This window comes from Lissotriton vulgaris, chromosome 11 (assembly GCF_964263255.1).
Source record: "Lissotriton vulgaris chromosome 11, aLisVul1.2, whole genome shotgun sequence".
Lineage (NCBI taxonomy): Eukaryota > Metazoa > Chordata > Amphibia > Caudata > Salamandridae > Lissotriton > Lissotriton vulgaris.
In genome coordinates this window covers 1,010,819,396-1,010,844,357 of record NC_141699.1, presented here as the reverse complement: position 1 = coordinate 1,010,844,357, position 24,962 = coordinate 1,010,819,396, and the positions used below count along the sequence as shown (strand labels likewise).

The 24,962-nt window shown below is 44.2% G+C and overlaps 1 protein-coding gene across 2 annotated transcripts in view; it reads right to left on the bottom strand.

The window, feature by feature from the left end:
- SERPINI2 (serpin family I member 2) overlaps positions 1–17,623 on the bottom strand; it is a 96,642-nt gene extending 79,019 nt beyond the window's left edge. Inside the window, exons 1-3 of one of the 2 annotated variants that reach the window (XM_086944331.1) lie at positions 17,488–17,623; positions 16,834–17,120; positions 12,105–12,335 (exon numbers count right to left, since the gene is read on the bottom strand). In XM_086944331.1, coding sequence (XP_086800457.1) covers positions 12,105–12,335; positions 16,834–17,098 — 496 coding nt within the window. In that variant the 5' untranslated portion in view covers positions 17,099–17,120; positions 17,488–17,623. The remainder of the gene's footprint in view (positions 1–12,104; positions 12,336–16,833; positions 17,121–17,487) is intronic. The other variant, XM_086944332.1, reaches the window with a different exon arrangement.
- Positions 17,624–24,962: the final 7,339 nt, after the last annotated feature.

Genomic DNA, 24,962 nt, shown 5'->3' with positions numbered 1-24,962 from the left:
GGCCAATGGATTTATCCGGCCCTCACAGTCCCCAGTTTCTTCCCCTCTTTTTTTTATTCCGAAGAAAGACAAAAGCCTGAGGACTTGCATAGACTACAGGGCCTTGAATTTGGTGACCAGAAAGAACCGTTACCCATTGCCACTTATCTCCGAACTTCTGGATCAGGTGAAGGAGGCTCAGATCTACACCAAATTGGATCTGAGGGGAGCCTACCATTTGGTTCGAATGGCTGAAGGAGATGAGTGGAAAACAGCATTTCGGACACGTTATGGTCTTTTTGAGTATCAGGTCATGCCCTTTGGGTTGTGCAACGCTCCTGCAGCATTCCAACATTTTGTAAATGACATACTTCGAGAATTCCTGGATCGATTCGCCGTTGTCTATATTGATGACATCCTAATTTTTTCCAAGAACACTGAGGAACATGTCCAGCATGTTCGTACCATTTTGGAATGTCTCTTGAAGAATCAACTCTTTGTGAAATTGGAGAAATGTGTATTTCATGCTACCAAGGTAGAGTTTTTGGGGTTCATACTTTCCCCCGAGGGAGTCTCCATGGATGAATCTAAGCTCAAGGCAATCCGAGGTTGGCCGGCTCCTTGTTCTGTAAAAGAAATCCAAAGTTTTTTAGGTTTCGCCAATTTTTATCGGCGATTCATTCAGAATTTTTCAGCAAAGGTGAGCCCCATTACTCGATTGTTGCGAAAAAACGAAAGGTTTGTTTGGGGGTCAGAGGCAGAAGAGGCCTTTCAATTCCTCAAGGAATCATTTGTCACAGCTCCCATTTTGCAACACCCTGATCCTTTGGAACCATTTTTTGTAGAGGCGGACGCTTCCAATCTGGCCATAGGGGGAGTTTTGTCCCAACGTCACAAGAAGACTGGACAACTTCATCCTGTGGCTTTTTATTCTCGAAAACTTACCCCAGCAGAAGTCAATTACGCCATAGCTGACAAGGAATTGTTGGCGGTCAAAGTAGCGTTTCTTGAGTGGCGACATTACCTGATGGGAGCCAGGCATGTGGTAACCGTATTTACTGATCATAGAAATCTGCAATTCCTTAAGTCAGCACGAACCTTGACTCCACGACAACTCAGGTGGTCTTTATTCTTTGCTGATTATGACTTTTTCCTCACGTATAAACCTGGAGTAACCAATGGAAAAGCAGATGCCCTCTCTCGGTTAACTGAGAGCTAGAGCCCGGAGGCGAAGACAGAAGAATTTCTCATTCCTATAAATAAGATTGTGGCTGTCACAGTGGTTGATGAGTTTGAAGAAAAGATAGTCCTGGAATTCAAAAGGAAAGAATACTCCAACTGGGAGAACGAGGGTTCAGACCGTTCCGTAAAAGATGGGAAACCATATTTTCAAGAAAAGATGTTCGTCCCCGGAGAGAAACTGCGAGAGGAGATCATACACAGGTTTCATGATCAGCCCATGGCTAGCCACAAAGGAGTCTTGAAAACCTTGGAGTTGTTAAAGCGAAATTTTCTTTGGCCAGGTATGGAAGCTCAGGTTCGACAGTATGTTGCCACTTGTGAACTATGTTTGAAAGGAAAAAGTCTCAGACAGTCTCCGCAAGGGCTTTTAATGCCTTTACCAGTACCTCCCTATCCATGGCACACTGTTTCAATGGACTTTATAGTAGAGTTGCCATCCTCACAAGGGAAGTCAGTCATTTGGGTGGTGGTCGATCAATTTTCTAAAATGAGTCATTTTATTCCCCTCAAAAGCCTTCCAAACGCCACTGAGTTAGCCACCTTGTTTGTACAGCACATAGTTAAACTTCATGGAATCCCTAAGGTTGTGATTTCAGATAGAGGTCCTCAGTTTGTGTCTAGATTTTGGAGATCCTTTCTCAGAGGTTTGGGGGTGGACTCTCGTTTGTCCACCGGTTATCATCCTGAGACCGATGGACAGACGGAGAGGGTAAATCAAGATTTAGAGCAGTACTTGCGTCTGTATCTAATGGATCAGGAGGGAGATTGGCCTTCTTTACTAGCTCCAGCTGAATTTGCCTACAATAACTCAGTGCATTCCGCCACTGGTTATTCTCCTTTCTACTTGAATTCGGGTCGGCACCCCAACATGTTGGTGGGTAGAGTAGTTGAGGATGTCCCAGCTGCTGAGGAAGTAATACGAGAGTTACAGTTAGCTTTTCAGTTAGCCACTGCAAATTTGATTAAGGCAAAGGCTTCCTTCAAGAAACAAGCGGATAAGGGTCGTAAGGCAAATCCAGTCTTTCATCCTGGGGATCAAGTTTGGGTTTCCACGCGTCATATGCGCTTGCGGGGAAACCGAAAGTTTCAACCCAGGTTTGTAGGACCTTACTCAGTAGACAGAATGATAAATCCTGTTAGTGTAAGACTTCACTTACCCACAACCTTGAAAATCCATCCAACTTTTCATGTATCTTTGATTCGAAAGAATCCACCTAATCTTCGTAAGGTTCTTCCACCAGTTTCTGTGCAGGTTGATTCTTCGGAGGAGTTTGAAATAAAGAGAATTTTGGATTCCAAGGTAAGGAAGGGACAACTATTCTACTTAGTGGACTGGAAGGGTTACGGTCCTGATGAACAATCTTGGGAACCCAGTGCTAATGTTCACGCTGCTAGATTGGTGAGGGAGTTTCACAAGACTTATCCACACAAACCTAGGAAGGGGGTTTTGGTGGGGGGTACTGTCAGGATTGAGCCCAGTTCAGACCGCCCTGTGCAGGTGTCTTCCACTGCCCACTCGACCTTCAGGATCGATCCTTATGCTATTCCCACAAGCTGGTCACTACTGGTGGCAGGATACCGCTGTGCACGGAGCAGGCATTTCCCTGTTGCCTGATATCGCCAGTTCTGTTAGCGTTCTAGTGTTTTCCCTCGAACGCCGGCTCAGTGTTCTTGGAGCGCGAGCGTTGTTCGAACGTCGCACTTCAACGGAATTTCCTCCGAGAGGCGAAGGTGTCATTCACGCTCTCCTCACAGTTAGTTATTTAGAGAAGCTATAAACTAGTTTTAGTCAGGGTTAGTGTATTAGCCCTGTATCTTCCTTGTTCGCATTTTCCCCGATGCTCAGGCGGCTTCCCAGTTTGCCGCGTCAGTCACCTTCCTACTCCCGCTTGCCTCACGGACTTCCTCACTGAGGTTTCCTAGCGGTTCAGCCCCATTTATTTTCCCCAATCTTCAGACTCACTATTTTCCCTGCTTCTTGAAACTCTCCGTCGAGAGCTGCATTCCTGGTCCTCTGCTGTGAACTCTTCCTGGACAGCTCGTCATACAGCAGCAGTGGCATCCTGTACTTGGTGAGCTCGAACCAGTTTACTTGACTGAATATAATTAGTTCAATTGCACCGCTTCTTGTGTATGTGGAAACTTGGTGGAATACTTTTGGAAAAGACTAGTCCATGCCAGTTTAGACTTCACGCTCTACAGTTTTGGAACTGAACATTTGGCTGCCTTCCTTTGGTGTGAGAATTGGAGCTGCGTACATCTTCATCCACACAGAGTCTACAAGTAGATAACAATATATATATATATTCTTGTGTACCACCTTTACTTCATTCTCTGAGCCACAGCAGCTAAGCTCCATTGACCTTCTCCACTGCAGCTTTACTGAGACCTTCTAGAGAGCAGCTAAACCTCACACACTCACAGGTACTTAGGATAAGGCTAGAAGGGTAGTTTAGGAATCAGCACCTAGAAGGTCAGAACTTAGTAATTGTTGTTTTGTTTTGCAGAACAATCTTCACCAATCCTAGAGCGGGAGAAGATGAATGTGTGAGCAGTCTCTCTGTTTGTCTTATCCACTTCCCCTTTCCCTGACGTCCCTGTCGCAAGAGCAATCCAGCTCAGGGGCGAAAGGGAATTGGGAGCTATCTTCACCTTCGGTGTGGTACCCCCGCGGAGCTCTGAAACTACAGGTACTTTCTGACACCTAGTGCACATCTGACTGGTTACGAACTAACGCTGTTTGTACCGCACATTACCATCAAGAGATGTGCCGCTCTAAACCCAGCCACTTTACTACCCCTCCCTTCAGAGAATGAGGATACGGATGCACATGATTGTGTATATCGAACTGAAGAGGAGAGGAAGGGACAGGTAGACTTGACTAATATTCCCTTATCTGACCCACACCGGAACTATAATACGATGGCTCTTGTTTTAAGTTACCGACGGCTCCACTACTACAGCGTATGCAATACCAACGCTGCATACAGTCGTTGAAACACCACGTGTCCGGTATCAGTTGGCCCAAGCTGCAGAGCTTATTGCCCTTCTTCAGGCTTGCGAGTTGAGTGAGGGACTGGTTGTCAATATTTATACTGACAGGCAGTATACCTTTGGGGTTGTCCATAACTTTGGGCGCCTCTGGGCTGAGAGAGGGTTTCTGACATTGCATGGTTTACAAATACAGAATGGTCTACTGATATACAGACTCTTGTCCGCTCTGACACTCCCAAAAAAGCTAGCAATAGTAAAGTGCAGTACCCACAAGGCGATTACTGATGATGTTGGGAGAGGAAATGCATTTGCAGATTAGACAGCTAGAGCAAGGATGAAAAAGATGTTTGTGGCAGGCCCAGCTAGGTGGGTGCCTGACAATGGAATGCTTGAGGACACACTAGAAAATGTTAAGGAGATACAGAGTGAGGCAACAATGGACACATTGGCAAAATGTCAGGAGAGTACGGGCGTCTAGATGAGGATGGGTGCTGGACTGATCTGCCTGAAAAGCAAAGATGGATGTTGCCTAATGCATATGTACTTCCTTTTGTCACTATGGCACATGGTCCAGCCCACATTAGTCCTAAGGGAAAATGTAAGGTGTTGGATCTTATATGGCAGAACAAAAATATCCCTAAGGCAGCTGCATATCTGGTGAAGTACTGTATGATTTGTATGACACACAATCCAGGAAAGGGCACCCCCCACACCCACTGGCAACTTTGCGCAGCCTTCATTCCCTTCGAGGTTCTCCAAATTGGCTTCATCGAAATGGAACGAGTGCACAATTTTACATATATATCGGTGGTGGTATGTGTATTCAGTAAGTGTATCGAAGCCTACTCCACTTAAGAGAATACGGCCTTGGCAACGGCGAAGGAACTCTTGAAAAAGTTCTTCCCGCGATTTGGTTTGCCGCGTTTGATTAGGAGTGACAATGGAAGTCACTTCAATTCAAAAGTTATCCAACTGGTGTGTGATGGTCTACACATTAAACAGAAGTTTCATGCAGCAAACCACCCTTAGTCAGCAGGTTTGGTCAAGAAGTACAATGGTACTCTCAAGCTGAAGGTTGCGAAGAAAAGGAAAGCACAGGATTGCATTGGCCAGATGCACTACCCTTAGCCTTGTTATACACCAGGGCGACAGCGCATTCTAAAACAGGGTTGTCCCCATACGAGGTGGTTTTTGGCCATCCTGCTAATGTATTGGTCTATCCACGCCCGACGTTTCTCCAAGATAGAATACCCCTTGCTTGTGCATTCTCTATATGAGTTAACTAAAGATCTATGTTCTGTCCACCAACAGATTCAGGAGACGCCACGGCCAGTACCTAAGGGTTCTGGGAATCAGCTGCAGCCTGGTGATTTTGTACTGATCTGCAACTTCAAGAGGAAGAGTTGTCTGGAGCCTCGCGGGAAGGGGCCTTTCCAGGTCCTTCTTGCCACCAGGACCACAGTTAAAGTGGAAGGTTAGAAGCACTGGGTTCATGCTTCGCACTGCTGCCAAATCCCTCTCACGCTTCCCTATGATCAATTGGTTTTTGAATGCATCGGAAACCACGCGACCAAGAGGGTTCATCGCTTCATCCCCTTCTCCGATGCCCGAGTGAGTTGGGCGCAGACGGAGAAGGAGAGCGATCAGGGCTTCCTAAGAGCCACTCCCGTCAAACTCACCAGCTATTGAGTCTCAGTCCCCTCCCGTTCCTGAGTTTCAGGTTATTTTCCATGACAACAATGTGCCTGGAGTTCCCTGGTACAACTTGCGTCCACGACGGAAGGACAGTGCACCGGAGGGAAAGTCAGAAGAGTAAGGATGGACTTCATGGATGAAGAATAGGGTGTGTATACCCTGTCTAAGGTGCCAGTGATAGAATAGGGTAAAGATGAGTGTTGCACTGCCCTAGACACTGGACAGGATCAGTTGAGAGTGTTTTGCTGGGAGGGAAGGTGCCCTATCTTGCATGAAGAGGATTCTTCTTTTCCCAGATAGGGCTACGATAACGCAGCTCTTCCTACAAGTGCTCAACGGCACTACCGTAGATGAACAATAGGAGTCTACCAGCAAGGCTCTGAAGGACGCTGGGTGACTGGTGCCCCTCTTTCGGCTAATTACACTATTATTGGCTTCAGTATACAGAGTTCCTCCTGCAGTTGTGAATTACTCATCGTATTAGAAAATTTACCCATTTGGTTGTCCTATTATTGAAGAAGAGCAGCCCTTTGCAGCCCCTCTGGTAGAGCAGAGTAGTCCTGGTTGGTCTGGTTGGTCCACTAGAAGTAGGATAGTGGCAGTGCTTTTTGTCTTCATGACATTAATGATAGTATTTGGGGTAGTGTGGTTCTTAGAAGAAAAATATCCTGTACACACTTTAATAGGGACAATTCCCTGTTCCTCCTTAACATATTTTTGTTACTTTGGCCCCGCATAAGGACAGACACAGACAGGCGTAAGTAGATAATGTCTTCCTTCAGATGCTCCATTAAATACATCCGACTTCCAATGTTACTGATTGCTGGGTGCGCAGGTTACTCTCTTCTGTTATGCATAAAAATTATTTGTTGGTGCCGTTACCCATGTCATATTTGGGTAGTTGTGAGTCATGGTTCCAATTGCTTTCAGGGGTGTGTATTCATTACCATGCGGATGCAATGAATATAACACAGTCTGACTACGAGACTGTTGTGGGTATATAGTAGAACACCAAGGATTTACTCCTGGAGAAGGAGGAGAACAGGGTGCTTTACATTCAGATCCTTGCATGAACGTCTAAGAAAGCAAGAAAGATGCCACATGGTTCCAGAATGAGATGATGGATTTTCAGGGATTCAAGTACTTTAGCTCCTTTCATTCACGTACTATTGCCCAAGACAGAGCCATGCCTGTGCCAGTGGTTAACATCACAGCCAGTTTTTGTGTTCAGGGTTTTGGAAATGTTCAAGTAGGCAAAAGTAATTGCAACTACACATATTGCTTATATACAACTAGAAGTCCGCCCTTACTCCCACCTCCTAATGTGTATTTTGTATGTTGACATCAGGTTTATATATGGCTTACTAGGGGTTGGTCTGGCATATGGTTTGTTTCCTTTCTTATACCACCCATATAGATTGCACCATCTGGTTATCACAAAGACCATAGGTTACAACGCGGAAGTACACTCCTGCCCCGAGTGACAAGGGTCATTGATACTAAGGACAATGATCAAACAGACACTACCTTACAGCAATTTACTGATGCCTTGAAGGGTATTTTGCCCTTCTGGGGTCCCATGTACAATAGTTGTAGTATTTGTCGCCTCACCAGGGTAGTGGATGGGGTTATTAATACTACTGCAGGAATATTGACAAATATTACAGCTGAGCTTAAGGCTGCCAGACTTGTTGCCCTTCAAAGCAGGATGGTGTTAGACATCATCCTTGCAGACAGGGGAGGAGCCTGTTGCATCATCGCCAGAAGTTGTTGCATGTACATACCGGATCATGCCCCAAATGTTTATGCAGCCATACAGAAGTTGCACAGACTTGCTTCTGACATTCACCTAGAGAATGGGACATGGTCCTTATCTGCGTGGTTTGGGGAGTTGATGACTACTGGGGGTTGGAAGATACTTCTTTCCCTGGTGGCAATTGCAGGTGTCATTTTTAAGTGTTGCCTATGCTTTAACTGTCTCCCAGCTTGTTACTTTTATTGTATTAGTAAACTGACACCTACACCCAAAGTATCGTAACCAGATAGTAAAGGCACTGGTATGATGATGCAAGATGTACAGGATATGATGAACATTGATGAAGGCATTTTTGAATAATAAAACATGTCTTGAAATTACGTGGTTATTTAGCTCCAGTAGTAAAATGAGAAAAGGTAAACAATGATTATTCTTTCTTGCTTATAATTGTAAAGACCCTTACCTGATAGCACTAATAAAGTTTAGCCTTCATTATGCTAAAAGAAGGGTCTGTTGGAATTCAGCAATTTCTGTACTTTCAATTGTGTTATGTTACGTTAGCATATATAAGACTATGTTAGTAACAACCGCCATGCCTATTGTACCCCACTGAGATTCCCTGTCATACAAGCTTAAGTTAGCATATGCAGCTCCATTTTGCAGTTCGTAGGCCATCTTACATTGTGACTGGATTGAACTCCAATGATCTGTATTGCTCGCCTCAGCAGAACAAAGTGTTCAGCTATTTTTTTCTTTTGTGTTCAATGTTGTATTCCGACTTACTAATGAATAGACCATTCTGCCCCTGCATGCCTATCCTTCTCCATAGCCCTGTTCCCACGTTAGGTGGAGCCGAGACCTAGCAAGGCAACCTTGAGATAGTGATAGTGTGTACCCGCATCGCAGGTGGTAGCCCATCCTACTGTGCCTTCTTTGTTGATGAACGTCTCAAGCTAGTAACTTTCCGCTGGGGGTGTGGTTGAGGGGTTGTCGAAAGAATGATTATGCATTACCAAGTGTTGGGGAGCCAGTCCCCTTGACAGCCATCCCTGGATGTTGGTCAGATTGGGCTCCCCTGCAGTGTGTTTTACTAATAAATCATTTTTTATATTCTCTACTGTCTGACCAACTCTTCACTTGTTTGGAAGGCTAAGAGGTGGTGGTAAGTGACCCCGGTGACCCTAAATCAGGTCTTTTCCTTCAACTGCGACACGTAGATCCTCGCCAAAGTCATCGCCAACCAACTGACCTTGCTAATGGATGGGCTGGTCTTGCCAGACCAGGCGGGCTTTATACCTGGCAGAGCCACCTCGCACAACCTGCAAACTACAGGGCCGATTTGGATTGCGGCGAATCCGCATCCTCCGGGCCGGCGGAAGCCACCGCCGGCCCGGAGGATGCGGATTCACCGATTAGGATGGCTGGGGGGTCATCGGCGAACGGGAAGACCGTCCGCCGCTTTTCCTCCGCAGTAGCCTTCCGACCGCGGCGGAAACGCTCTAACGTGGTGGCGGTGACTATCAGACACCGCCAGCCATATTAGGATTTGCATTGGGGCATGCCTTTTCGCGGCGGCAATGCTGCCACAAAAAGGCATACGGTCTTTTCTTTGGGGGCCCGTTGCGGGCCCCCAGGGTGAAGGGGGGTGGGTGGTGCACATGGGGGGTACCTATGGTACCCCCCTGCAACGCCCCTGTAGTGAGTCTGGAGCCAGGGCAGGGATAACAGGGACTCTCTGCACTTCAAAGGCATCTCTTCGAAGTCTCCTACACTTCAAAGGCACAACTGGGTGTAAGTACTGGACTTCGGACACCACCCCTACAGTACACCTCTGAACCTGTGGATACTATGCTAGGAAGAAGAACTGCTGTGCTGCTGAAAGGTCTTTCGCTCTGCTGGACTGCCACTCTGAAGGATCTGCTGCTTTGCTGGGCTGACCTGCTGCTTGCTGCCCTCTTATTTGGAGAGGAAGAACTGGGCCTGGAACCTATCTTGAACCCAGGACCCTATAGGGACTAAAGGGCTAGTCTACTGGCCCCCTGATCTGAGCCTCAGGGACATAACAGGCTCCCCACAGCTCCTGGACCCGTCTGCAACATGTCCCTGGCCCCCAAGAGGCATCTATCAGGTCCCTGGGCCCTTGGTGTAGATCTCAAGCTTTTAAAGTCAAGTTTTTAGGCTCTTCCTGAATGCAATTGGCGCATTTGCACCACAAGCACACTGCTTACATAAAGAATCAGCACGAGCCGCTGCTAGTTTGTCTCTTCACACAGCAAGCATCGTCCACCGGTGTGGATCACCACCACGAGGCCCCAGCCCATCAACCTTGACACCTGACTCTTCAAGTTCCGCCGACCAAGGTCAGCGGTGCTCTCCTTCTCCTCAGTGAACTACTACCCTGCGAACTGGACTCTTGGCACAAAACTTGAAGGCAAAACTTGAGTTGGACTAATCTGGGACTGTGTCCGACTTGCTCTCCATCGCGGTCGGTCTGAACTTTTGGATTTGACCTGGTCCAGCACAACGAACCCTGGTTGGCGCTTTATGCTTGTAACTGCTATGTTACAGCTTATTCTTTAATCTTCATAACTCCAGTTCTACTTATAGAATTATTGTCTTTTTGGTCTTGTTTTATTTAAAAAATAAGCTTTATGTTTCTAATCTGGTGTAGAGTCTTCTTGTGTGGTGCTTTGACTGTTTTACTGTTTGAAGTGTTGCATACATAATTTACACATTACTTCCCATGTAAAACAAATAAATAAAATGTACCGCCTCACCCCTCTCCCACGTCGTGTCGTCCCAGTCTCTCTACTCTCGGACCGGAACAGGAAGCAGCCAGGCTCCCTCCCCTAAGCCAATGTGGTCTGAGCGCCGTGGTACTGCTCTCAGCCAGTGAATGGGGGCCTGGGCATATTCTCCACGCAGGCTGTAATGCAGCCTGCATAGAGAACATGCAAAGAGTCATGCCCTATTGGAGTGGGCAAACCACGCCTCCCCTGCCCTGCTCTCTGAGCAGAGCAGCCTTGCCTGCCCCGCAAAAAAAAAATAAGTGCAGGTACTCAATAAAATAGAGGTGTGGCAAGTGGGCGGGGCTAAGGGCAAGACATGATCATAAATAATGACTTTTGTACTAGTTGCAGCACATATTATAGCACATAAGAAATGTGTTTATGTCAATAAAACAGATGAACTCATTACACATATTGAAAGCCATGATGGCATTTTCACCGGAATGGTCGCTGTGCACCTGATTGCCTGTCTATAGATCCTGTCCTGTTAATCACAGCGTGACACGCGCCCTTTCAAACTCCTGTAGTTCGGGGACATTCAAATGGGCGCTGCAACTCTGCAAAAGGCTATATTATGGCCCGGTTCATTACAAGTTTCTCGGAAGCAGAGCAGAATCTGCCTTGCACTGGAGGAGAAACCTAACCTGCGCCTGCCGTGCCATGGATCAGGGCACCGGTACTCTCCCTGGCTACAGAGAAGTGCTGGTACTGACGGCAAAAAAAATCAGAAGTGCCGGTACTCAGTGGCGGCGAGCACCGGCCCATTTAAAGCACTGCCCTTAGAGAACCTAATGCTGAGTAATTTTAAGATTTACATTCCTTCTGAATAGGGAAACTGCATATGATAGTTACTATTCTCAAAATTGCTTCCATGCACTGAGTGCTGTGTCCCTGAATGTGGTATAATGGGATAACACTCAATATTTTCCTCTGTTTGGAGCTGCAAAACATGGGGTGCCAGTTGTTGTACCCTGCAGAATTTCCACCAGCTTTCGCACGGTGACTTTGTGCAGGATGGCAAAGTGTGGTATCACTGCATTAAATTGTAACTGCAACCACATCCCTGCATCTGGATTACCACAGGGCTCAGCATGAGGGCATCAGAATTGTACCTTTCTATGTTTTATCTCCTTCTGAAAACAAAGAACCTCAAACTACAAACAGAACTTTATTTGGTGATATATCTTTTATATTCTAGAGGCTCAACATGAACTCATAACTGTGGTGTGTTAATCATTTACTCAGGGTGAGAAATAATGCATGTGTCCACCAAGGCTCTGGGTATTGATTTTTTTTTGTTTTTGTTTTATTGTAGGGCAAAGGATCAGGGTTATACAGCTTGGCACACTCTCATTTCCCCTGGGACGTTTAGTAAGCTTTAAAAATGAACATTTAATAGACACAGGTTCCAGTAGAAATCCCAGAAATATGTAATTTCTTGAAATTTCTAGTAGAAATCCCAGAAATATGTAATTTCTAGAATGATGCCTCTTCTCTCCGACAGCTTAAACTGGCATATTTGTGTCTATCGGCATCTGATCAAATGTATTGCAAATAACACGTTATAAGTTGAAATAATGCCCCCAAATACATTATTACATTAGGAAAAGACATACAGGCTATTTACTCAATAAAAATGCTCTGCTTACCCTGTGTTTTGCTTTCTACCCATGCATTTATTGCCTCTGCAGTAGTCTTTGCATCTTGGAAATTCACCAGCTTTATGTCGCTTTGAAAAAAATCCCTGTTGCTATGGAGATATTCCTCTTTCACACTAAATCCGTCTTGAAAGTAGAGGGCACTTGCAAGAGTAAACGTGAATTCTTTATTTTTGTCAGAGATGGCTGAGAAGAGCGTCCTGAAGCCTGATAATTCTTCACCTAAACGAAATGCACACATTGTGAATCCATTAAAGCAGTGTATTTGTCATGAACGTGCTCTACCACTGTTTAGGCATAAAAAAAAGATTGTTCGTACATAAACATTGCAGATTAATGATCCCTTGATATAATTAGACTATTAGGTGTTCATTAATATTGAATTTCTGTTGTGGTAATTTTGCATGTGCAGTCACTGATATTGAGGGGGGAGGGTTGCTGGTCATTCCAGGATATCCAGGTCCTTAGCCCTCACAGCTGAACAGTCAGAAATGTGAAATAACCAGGACAATCAGAATTACTGCACCTGATTAGTACCCATTTTCAGCCACTTTCGCGCCTCAAAAAATGGCTGTTTTTCCCAGCTAAAATGTCCCAAGAAGAGACATGAGGATTGTGGTTTTGTCTCATTTCTTGCAATCCTGATGTTGGTGAAACTTCTCGATATCACACATTGACTCAAGTCTCATGCCAACTACCCACTGTTCAGTGTTCCACATTATTAAAAACGTTACTTTTTCTACAGGCTCTCATACTTGCTTTGACATACAGACCACACAGGGGCCTCTTCACTGATAAATGCACAAACATGTTAAGTGACCCCTTGCATGACGCCCCAACATTCAGATAAGTATAATAGTGTACTTCGAACCTCTTCCTCAAAACATACAATCCATGCACTAAAAAACACAGGTCCACCATGCTTCCTCCTCCTATGGCCTAAAGAACTTGCTGCATTCCCATCCCACGACTTGTGTAGTCTTTTGGGAACACATAAGGTGTATAGAATAAAACAAGAATTCACCATTCCCCTTGTCCCCACCTTCAATCACCACTAACACAAAAAGATAAGATCCTGCAGTCCACCCATCATACGGATGCCCTGAAGGTAAGAGTGAGCAGTGGCCCACGTTGAATGAATAAGCTCAACGTCCTGTGATTCTGGGCGAATCACTTAATCTCCCAGTGCCTAAAACAAATTAATGTGTCCATCTGTAATGAAACTGGTGCTCATGTAAAGCGCTCTGATACCCGATTTCTCAGGTCTAGGTAACGCTATATAAAACTCCAAAAATCAACTGAAAAAAACTGTGTTTTTAGGACTGGCTTGTGGACAAGTTCAATTGTCACACCAGCCTCATGTAATAAAACCCCACTGGTGCCAGCTAATTATAGGCCCATTAGTCTTATTGATACCACACAGAAACTCTTTAGTAGAGTCGTCTAATCGCGACTATAGATTGGCTAGAGGACATTGCTATTCTTTGCCCCTTGCAAGAAGGCTTTCGTAATTGCATATCTATGAACGATCAAGTAGTCACGCTCCAGCTAATATTTTGGAAATCTATTTTGCTTGAAAGGGCCAGACTCTATGCGGTGTTTGTGGATGTAAGATCTGCATTTGATCTGGTCTCCAGAAATATCCTATGGCATGTGCTGGCAGAGATGGTTGCCCTAGCGCACCTATGTCACATTATTGAGAGACTGGTTGTGTGCGTTACATGGGGAGTAGACGCATCCTTGCACTTGGGCACACAATCTGGTTCGTTAGGACACAGTCTGTGCCCAAGTGCAAGGATGCGTCTACTCCCCATGTAACGCACACAACCAGTTCTTATCACGACTTACACGGACGGTTACGTCTCTTGCTGGAGCACCTTAAAAAACTAACCAACCCACAGTTAAAACATTGGCAATCTTACCACAAACTAAATCGCTGTGCGCCACGCTACTAAACCCCCGCTATACATTTTTGAGAGACTACATGAAAAAGAACTTTGCCCAGGTCCGCTGCGGATGGTAGCGGACCTGGGCAAATTGGTGTTAGGTAGGGCTGTGTTATCGCCTGACACTCTTTACCCTGTATATTAATGGTATGGTTGCCCGTCTAAATTCTTGTGATAATGATGCTCCCAGGCTAGCTAACTTGAGGATCCCAGCACTAATGTTTGCCGACGACACACTCCTGTTATCTAAGTCGGCTATGGGGATCCAGAAGATTTTGGATGAATTCAGTAGCTTATAGGTTCAGAGAGGGTTGGAAATAAATGGGGTAAAGGATGTAGCCTTAAGGCTAGAGCGGTTTACCTCAAAGCTGGGGAACCGGGTTCGAGTCTCGGCATCGACGCTCAACATCCTGTGATACTGGGTAAATTGCTTAATCCCCCTGTGCCTAAAAAAAATGAATGTGTTCATCTGTAACGCAACTGGTGCTCATGTAAAGCGCTCTGATACCTGATATCTTCAAGATTAGTTGTTATATAAAATTTAAAAAAAAATGTTTTAAATGTCACCCAAACCAAATACATGTTTTTTAACCTGCATCACATGACACGCGCCAAACCTACCATGAAAGGATCCCCGTAAGAGCAGATCCATTTATTAGAATATCTCGGTATTACTCTCAATGGGAAACTGGACTGGGCCCAACAAATCTCTAAACGAAGGCTCAAATTGGAGCAACGTGTTGGTGGGCTGTTGAAGGTTCACCAGGGGTCTCTATAAACTAGTTTCTCCGGTTGTGCAAATTTAGACTTATCAAGCACTGGGTGCGGCCCTTTACGGTGCCGAGCTATGGGGGCACAATGTTACAAAACCATTAGAGATAGTTGACAATCGGTTTCTGGGACAAGTGCTGTGCTTCCGGTTAGCACCCCTTGCTACCATGATAGTATAATGCACCCGTTTAGCACCTGAGCAACAAGCCTTAAGGCAATTGAGTGCTTGGGGATTCTTACTGGCTGTTGTAAGCAAGTTTGCTGCAGTGAAAACTGTCAGTGCCCAGAGCCATATATCTTCTCTATAATTTATAAACAAAAATTCAATGTTTTGAAAAAAACACACATTATTCTACCAGTCCTGGCACTGAAAGTGTCTATTTTGTGACTGACATGCCTATTGTGCACAAGCAAAGTACCGTCACTTACAGTGAGGGCAGCCAATCGCTGAAGAGGGCTGGCCTATTGCCCCTGTTGTATGCTCTGGTGAGGGAACCAAAAATATGAATGTAAATTAACAGACCAATGAATAAAGACCACTGACAAAAAGCCCCAGTGTGAATAGTATATATATAATTTTTATTAAAACAATATTCTGGCAAGAGAGCCAAAGCTGACTCAAAAACAAGACTTAAAAAATATATAAATCAAAAATACATATTTATAAACACACTTAAAGGGGCTTTGTGTCTGTCCTCTTCACACATTGGTCTGTTCGACTGCCATTCACATTCTGTTTCTTCCCACCACAAAACGGATCACAGAGCATCCCATTTCAGGCTTCGGCCCTCCTACACTGTGAGTGATGGTACTTAGACTAATGTCAAGTGCATGTCCAAATAAAAAGAATTTGCTGGTGGTTCAATAGTTTATATTGCCAATATTTTTCATTCCATCATTTTTATTGGTCACCCTTGTGTATTTAAACTATGTGTTCAGGGGAAAGTCATTCAAAACCAATAGTACCCTTTGATTGCACCCCTGAGCATCGTATTTTCCATTGAGGGTCATTAAGACTGGCATTTATTCGCAAACAGGTCTGGTCTTGGAAACCTGTTGAAATAGTACATCGTTTTTATTTCGAATTCCAAGCACTTGCCGTAAAAATAAAAAGGAGAAAAGAAACAATGCATCAACATAACCGTTACATATTCTTGTAATAAACATGTTTAATTAAAAAAACACATCGCATTCAATTTTAATGGAGCTTTATTGGTGCTGACCCAGCAGACATGTGTTCATAGAGCAGGTATAGAAACCCTCTCTAGTTGTAATCCTGCTCACAGAAAAATATTATCCTTATCGGTGTAAACAAAAAGTACTATTGGCTTCCAATTAGTGTAAACAGGACGGAATTATTGCCGCACCAGAAATTGCACTTAAGTACACTTCTTTTTCGTCAGATATGAAGTTCACATATTGTGGTGTTGCGCTCTAGTTCTAGATCAGGCAAAATGCTGTGTGAGGAGTACTGACCTAAAGCCCATCTATTTATGTGTATATGTATGTATTTTTAGGCATGTCTTTTTTTTAGTACTTGAAGCTGGCAAAACAGCTAAAGCTGCCTCTAGGCCAGACCTGAAAAGGGTTTCAATACTCATTCTGAGCGTGGGTGCCTGCTAGGAAGCACCCATCCTGTTGTAATAAAATTCTGTCCAATGGTTACATGTTTTATAATTGATATTTAATTGTGAAAGCATATAGTTATCAGGTTTTTATTTTCTTTGATGTGCTTATAATAAAAAAAAAACATCATGGCAGCTTGCCAAGTGGACACCTGTTGGCTGTGCCAGTGCTTGTTTGATCAGCATCACAGGCCACTTTCCCCAATTAGCTCGTATGTTGACCAAAAATTATTTCTATTCCCATCACCAAAATAGTTTATATCGTGATATGCCATGCCATAATCGAAATTAGTAGTTATGTTTTGAAGATTATGTTCATATTATTGTTATCCCAAGTGTTGATAGCATAATGCATAATTTTGGTAACAATGAACTCACTTTCTTCTGTTCCTTGTAGTTTTAAGGCTTCTTTTAACTGCTTCTGTGTTTTTCCCTTTGCCCCCAACTGTACCATTCCAAGAATCAGTGTCGCGCTGAGGGGGGAATATATGACGTTATCACCTGAATCCGACGAGCAGATGCTCTTGTAGAGACCCACAGCAAACTCTGTCGTTCCGTCAGTCCAGAAACTCAAAATGGCGCCCGAGGATACAATCCCGCCAAATAGTGCCAACAGAAAACTAGGAAAGATGGCGTTTCTCATTGTAACGATTTATTGCAGCCTTCTGGGGAATCAAAAGAACTGAAATGAACTTGCAAAGGAAAGAGCAGCAGTTACAAAATACAAAAGGCAGCCTGGTGTCAAAAAACAGATTATTCTGTAGAAATAGGAAAGTGAGGGCACTCTGTTCCCCTGTTTGAAACATTAAATATTACACACTAAGACACTGCCTATGCTGTGGGATCTGCTCTGCGATTTAGAATGCAGCACAGCGATGGCAAGTGTCATGTTTAATTAAGTTAGAGCAGAAATATGAATTAAATATAAACCTGCATTATTTAAGATGAATAGATCTCCAACGTTAAAAGGTATGGGTGAGGCGGGCTCTTTTTCAGCATCGTTTCAGCTCAGAAGGGGCTTGCAGTACTTACATGATGCGGAGTGCGCCTGCTGACTGCTGGTATCAGCACCCCACACCGCTGAAAGGCTTAGTAAAGACAGCTCAAGGCAAGGCCAGGTTACTGCAAAATGGAAGGACTAATTCTGTCTTACTTGTATTCCACAGCTGGCTGATAAAGCCTGTGTTTCTATTTCTGAACTGTAGAATGGATTACTCATTAGTCAATCATTAATTCCAAGGCCTAGTGGCTTGAAGGAAAGCAAAATCAATGGCTCAGTTTGCCACACAGTTACAGTGACCACTAATTAAGGATTTGGGGGCTTATTTACAAGCCCTTTGCGCCTCCGGTACGTCACTTTTCCCTATATTAAAAGTGACTCACCGGCGGCGCGAGGCGCTTGTAAATAAGCTCCTCGGTTGGTAAAAATATGGGGTGCATCCGAAAAGAATGGTTCCCTTTGCATAATTTGCACTTGGGTCCCTTCATCTTCCATATCCCACAGATAATAATTAATTTAAATAAATAATAATTAATTAATAATTAATAAATAATTTAGCAGGGTTTCCGTTCTCTCACAGAACTGTGCATAGAGATCTAGAACCTCAGTGAGTTAGGATGATCCAAAACTCATCTCAGTGTCAGAAATCCCCTTACCTAGCTAGCTACAGTGTCTCATGGCTCATTATGGAATGATCCATGTCTTAGACAAACCAGAACATGAACTTTAGAATACCTCAGGAATCGTGGAACACATGAACACTCTTTCGTTGTATAATCATTTCAAACCAAAACTGAGAGTCAAAGAACACAAGTGCAAGTTTGAAATATTTATTATTCAATGCAAAGTTCTCAAACGCAGTATCTTGTATAATACCAAAATGCAGATTATAAAAATCAGAGTCAGCAGCATAGTCACTAATCCATAGTAAGCAAATGGTGATAGCATGTTATAATGCAAAATCTATAGAAATCTATATCACCTATATTTCGCGCACCCTATTTAGTATATTATTTTATATATATAAGAAGGTCTCATTCGGGCTTTAGCAGGGCGGCCCCATACCTCTAAATGTCAGTAGGAGTAGATCACATCAACAGCTACCAGCTCTCTTCATGCGCAGCACCAAGTGTCTACGTTCATTCCGTGTAACTCTATCTTAAACCCGCGTAGAGCCCAAAATGTTGGCATCAACATTATTTGTGTTATGTCTAATGTGGTGCGAGGATCAGGCCTCCCAGCAACCTTGTGTTAGGTTAATTTTAGAGTGTGCAGCTCTCAGTGTGCAGACAGTTGTACCAAGTGTACCAGGCAAAGCTGATAGCATAGAAATAACATATTATTCTCAAATAAACCACCTCACCGCTTCTAGGGTGAAAGCGACAACAACAAGTATGTGTCGTGTGCAAAACTGAAGCCGAAGGAAAAAAGGCTGTTTAAACATGTAATGCACTCATGCTAACTTAACGCAATATATGTAACGAAGTATCCATATGACACCCCCCCATTGGTCCGAGCACCGTCAAACATAAGGGAAAAGGCAATACTAAATCAGATACAAAAATTGAAAGCAAAGTTCAATAATCTTGAGCTAAAATAAGCTAAAAATATGTATGAATGAATATGTATGAATGCCTACAGTGGCCTCAAGTCTAAAAATAAAAACAAAACTTTCGAACCAAAAGTTATCCGCCAGGTCTCAAAAATATGAAATGTAGGACCAGGCCGCATCAATTCAAATGTCTGTAAGAGAAAGAACAAGGCACTTATCCGATATCCAAAGTCATGTGCCACATTGACGTTATCCTCAGCGACATCACGTGATTGAACTCTCCATCAGCTGAACACAGTCCATCCCTCCAATTCAGCGAGGGGAAAGTCATATTTCACAACAAAGCACTCCTCCCAGGCATGTCATGATTGGAAAGTATATGCAAAGAAAGTTGCAACAGCCTCCAGTATGAAATCACTGCCATCATCCGAAAATAGTTCAGCAATCCAATTCAGCAATGGGAAAGAACATACGTGCTCCTCCAGCATCGGATCCTCCTGTAACGTCAGAGGACAACTCGGTGGGTTCACCAGATCGCTGTGTGTCAGAAAGGCATCCGCCGCTGCAGAGATCTCCCATTGGCCCAGAACTCCATTTATCGCTGCCAAGGCCATAACTCTTTCGCCAGAACAGATCAGCTCGTGAGCCACCACGGGACGCATTAGCTGATCAAAATCGACGTCAGGAGCAGTCCTCAAGCATAGGCACAAATCAATGGCCCAATCGAACTCGCAGCTCAGGCAGTGAAACACAGGTTGGACACACGTGAAGCCGGTGAACCGAAATGACAATCTATAGGCCGTGCTTAATGCTGCAAGCGGCAAAGTTCCATAGTAATTGAGCATCCGATTACGGCACAGTGTCAGGAGGCGTTGAACGGCTTCTTGCGCAGGATGGGCATCCATGTTTTATGAAGAAAAACACCAACAAAATGCCAGCGGCTACAGCCAGCAACACAGGTAGTCCGCCAAACAAACTCGAAAAAATAGAGTGGAAAAACGTGGGAATGATACCAAAAACTTTTTCAAACGTAGTCACGAGGCCACTGCTTACCAATTTAAAAAAATGTGCGAGCCCAGTCGTGGAAGAAGCATTAAAAATCTGGTGCACTAGCTCACAGAAAGAAACGGCAAATCAGTATTTAAAAGCGCCTGCACCTCTGTGCGGGTGTTAGCTATGTGAAGGACATAAGTTTCCCGGGCCGAACTCAGGGTCACTTGTTTTTGAGACAAAAGGACCCTTATTCTGCTTAAACCATTGAACTTCGCTTCCAAGGTTGGAATCCGTGGCCAGATGGAGACATCTGAAGACCCATGCGTGGGTGGGTATAGAACATTCTTGCAACACACCACACGCTCTGATACAGTTACCACATAAGCCACACCAATTAATAACCCACAACATAACTCGTTGTTTAAAAGCAAATAACTACCATTAGCCAATAATGTAAATGTGGGAACCACTGCTGGAAATGGCGTGCCTTTTAAAACACATGCTAAATTTGGGCGGTCCTGATTACAAGAACCGTGTAACTGAATGTGTCTGCATATTAATGAATGGTCAGGTGACTGTGTGCATTCCTCACCATTAAGATTCACTTCTTTTCCATCCTTCAGACATCTGTATGTGTATGGTAAGGACCATGCCTCATGTAGGAATGCATTGCCTAGTGGTTCATACCGTCCTATAGCAATATACCGCATACAGTTAGTAAATTTATATAAGGGAAATGGTAATGTAATCAATCCATGAATAAGCCACGTGGCAGTAGTGGTTTCAGCAACAGAGAAAGGTAAGGATTCTAGCTTCTCAATATGTAACATAGAAAATGAAGCATCACGCATTGAAAGCATGCGCTGTTTTTCAGTCAGATTAAAAGGGGCGAAAAGGGATGAAACGTTCAATGAGGTCCAGGGAACTCGACCAGCCTTAAGTGTCTGTAGGGTCCAGGCAAACTGCATTACAGAACGCAATTGATTCTGACCATGGTATAACGTGGACACTTCATCATGTACAATATCAACAACAGAAGAAACAATATTATCCAATGTGTAAATTCTGGAAGAAAGCATGTTAATACTGTTATCGACCACTGCAAGCACTTTTTCCAAATTTGCTTGATCAATAGCCCTCAGGCGTTTAGCTGCCTCAACTTGTGAAAATTTCCAAATTTCATTGTAAACAGCATAAATAAAGCGTTTAGATCTACCCCTAGCCGGGCCTTTTATAAAATCATTCAGGTCTATATTCTCATTCAAACGTGACAGATGCAGTTTTACTGCAGCCAAAGTGGAATGTTGCAACCAGGTCTGACACAATTTGCCTACTGAATAAGTAGTAACTGTGTGATCTGTTTCAAAACGGGGATCCGGCCTGATGTGTTTAAAACCTTCAGACAAACCCAAAAAACGACGTTGGCAAGAATCAGAGCTTCTTTGCCACAAAAGCCACCCCTCTGGATCAAAACTGGAAATATTAAAGGAGGAATTGTGCAATAGGTCTCGCATCTCACTTATGGACAATGTAGTGAAATTATTCCAACCTGAATATTCTTCCAAATCAGGGATGGTTGGTGCATTTAATTTTTTAGAAGTAGCCAATCCAAAACATGTTGTCTGGGAAATAGTAGAATTTAAAAACAACATGTGATTCGGGATGAGACATGCACGATGCAAAGCCTCAGTGCCTTGTACCTGCCAATCTTTGGTACCCCAAACCGATTTAAGGTCAATAGCTTCCTTCCATAACTCATAGCCCTCTACAGCTAACCTGTCAAGAAAGGACTTTGAATACAGCAATTTCGTATCGGTAAGTCTGACCTTGGACATGAATTTCTGTTTCACTTTAAAATAAAACGACTCAGGATTTGATTGATTAAAATCTGTAAAATATAAGTATTTTCCTAGAAATGTACTCGAGCTCCCTTGCAAAGGCGCAGGACAATGTTCCCACTGTGTGTAGTTTACCGGAACCCTCACGGAACTCGTTTTGTGTAAGAAATGATTCCCATAATGTTGATAGCAAAACAAATCACCATAATTGACAGAATCCAAGTACAAATCCTCAGCATCAAAGGCCGCATAATATTTCAAATCAGAGAACAATGCTTCTACGGCCTGAAGATCCCAATCATCAGAACGAATATTTTGCTTAATCACATCTCCCATGTTTACTCTAAGCACATTAGGAACATTAATAACTTCTGTGGGGCCATGTATCTGAAACCTAACTGCATCCCACACAATCCCATCAAGGACAGGCCAAGCAGTAATCTCTACTGAATGTAAGTCTCTCTTTAGTCTGTGTGCTGAATGTGAGGAGGAAAGAGGGGCCAATGTTCCATTAAGGTACCGAATTCCTGTTCTTTCTTTCACATAATGGCCATCGATCAGGCGGAAAAAATAAAACACAAAACCAATTGACATAAAAAGATAAAACGAAAATAGTATCAGCCAAATGTATGTCCAAGGTGGAATTAGAAAATGTTTTTTAAACAATGTGGCATATTTTGCAATAGTCGATGATTTCTTTGAAAGTTCCGAATCAGAGTCAAAAGAGAATCTGGACTGGTTAGCCAAACGAGCTTGTAAATCGGACATAGATAAATCTGCAGGATCTGCATAGGTCACCTCATCAATGTTAGTAACAGGAATAGTATTTAATAAAGGACTGGATATAGCAGGCATCTCGAGCGACACCACCTGATCTGCACCAGATGTAATAGCCAGCACAGAGTGCCTCACCATGGAAGGACAGGATACAGCCGGTGTCATGCTATGAAGAATCGGCCACCCTGTGTGTCTTGACATTGTCAATAGAAATAAATCTGTTTTCTTTACGACCTGGAAGTGGTGGTAAAATGACTGTTCTTGTGCCCTTCACTCCAAGGACTCGAACCGGCGCTCGATATGAGGGACCAAACTCTTTCTTGTTATCGATCTTCTCTCGAACCAGTTCTCCAACTTGGGGTAGCCAGCCAACTACCGGGATCTGCAACGCACCATCCGACGTGGAGGGCAAGTGTTCCTTTGCAAGACTGTCTCTGGTCTTTTGTAGATCCTGTAAAACATTGCAATGTTCATCTACGTCAAAGGCCGCGGCCTGGGCCTGGCAGTCTGCACCATCGAGGTCAGGGACGTACATCTTGATACCAAAGAGCATTTCGTATGGGGTCCGCCCACCCAGAGACCTTCTAGGGAGATTATTAAGCGCACGCTGCACGCCATAGAGGTGGGTCAGCCAGTTTCTACCAGTGCCTATAACACGGGCTGTCAAAGATTGCTTTAAGTCGCGGTTCATTCTTTCTACTACAGAATTGCCCTCAGGCCTGTAGGGACTTGAAAACTTCACCTGTACTCCCAACGAAACCATAGCATCCTTATACGCCTTAGAGGCGAAAGCCGGACCCTGGTCCGAATGGAAAGCACCACAAGCAAAGATTCCCACAAAGACACGCAAATCCTTAATGACAGTTCGCGAATCAGCGCTTCGATGCGGCCATACCCATACAAAGCGTGTGCATGAGTCAACTGCTACTAAGATGTATTTATACGCAGTATCAGAAGAAAAAGGACCGCAGTGATCCAAATAAACACAACCAAGTGGTTTATTAGAGATGTACAACTGTGTCTGAGGCGGACGCGCAGCAGTAGAAGGCTTGATCTGCTGACAAATGTCACACATAAGGACATAATCGCGTGTCTGTTTGTACAGTCCCCGCCACCAGAACCTCTGTTGTAGCTGAGATACAGTGGCTGAGACGCCCGCATGCGCAGACGCCACACCTTCATGAGCCGCTGTAATCAGAGAAGCTCTGCGATCCGAGTTGGGAACTAGACGCTCTCCAACTTCAGGAATTTTCACATAAGGAACCTTATCGGGACTTAAGTGGTATGTGTACTTCGAAGGGAACCCTGCAGGATATTTACCTCCCTTCTCCGTGGCAGCAACAGCCGCCAAGATGTCATCATCTATTTTGCTTTTGGACCTCGTGACTGCTGCAACTAAGTATTTTGATACCGCTGACCGCTGCTTCATCAGCAAGTGAGTTGCCAACAGCGTGGACCCCCACGCGCTGGTGGCCAAGAGTATGAATCACAAACACGAGCGGCAGTTTCTCTTTAAGTTCCGCCACTCGGACCCAGATCATTTTATGTTTTATTATGCTACCCTTGGAATCACGAAAATCATTCTGAATCCAAAAGAACAAGTTCTCATTGTAAGACTGGACACAGTAGTAAGAATCACTTACGATTAAAGTCGTCACACAAGGATCAGCGTACTCCAATGCGAGCATAAGAGCACGAAGCTCAGCTAATTGTGCGGTGCAGTCCCCTAGTGTTTGCGTGTGCACAACACTGGACTTGAACTCATCGTTCACCATGGCACCGACTACAATGGCGCAAGCGGAAACGTAGGCATGTTTAGAGCCATGCGCAACCTGCGCCGAACCATCCGTGTAAATGATACAATGGAAATCCTCCAACGGCCGCATTGCTAAAGGAGCAGGATGAACAAATTCATACTGTAAATACTCCTGCGACCGTAAAGCGGCGTCAAAAATAAACGTGACATCCTGAGATGTCAAGGATGTAGCCCACTGAATCCACCGAGGGTGCAAAGCTTTAGAATTCGGTACACTGGCTTTCGTGACCGCCTCCAAGGCAGGACACGGGGTAACCACCAACATGCGCTTTCCCTGCGACAGGGCACGTTCCTTAAGAATTGCCATCTGCACAGCCGTTAAAACTTTCTCCACAGTGGAAAAACGCAGTTCAGCCGAAGTGTACAAGTGTGACTTGTAAGCAATAGGTACAGTATCCCCTTCATTAAAAGTCAGGTACGTGAAACCCACCGTCCCAGGGATAATTCTTATCACCAGGTTGGTCTGGTTATCACGAGTCTGTAAGTAGTCAGAAGCGAGCATATCAGCCTGCAAGGACTGCAGAATGGCTG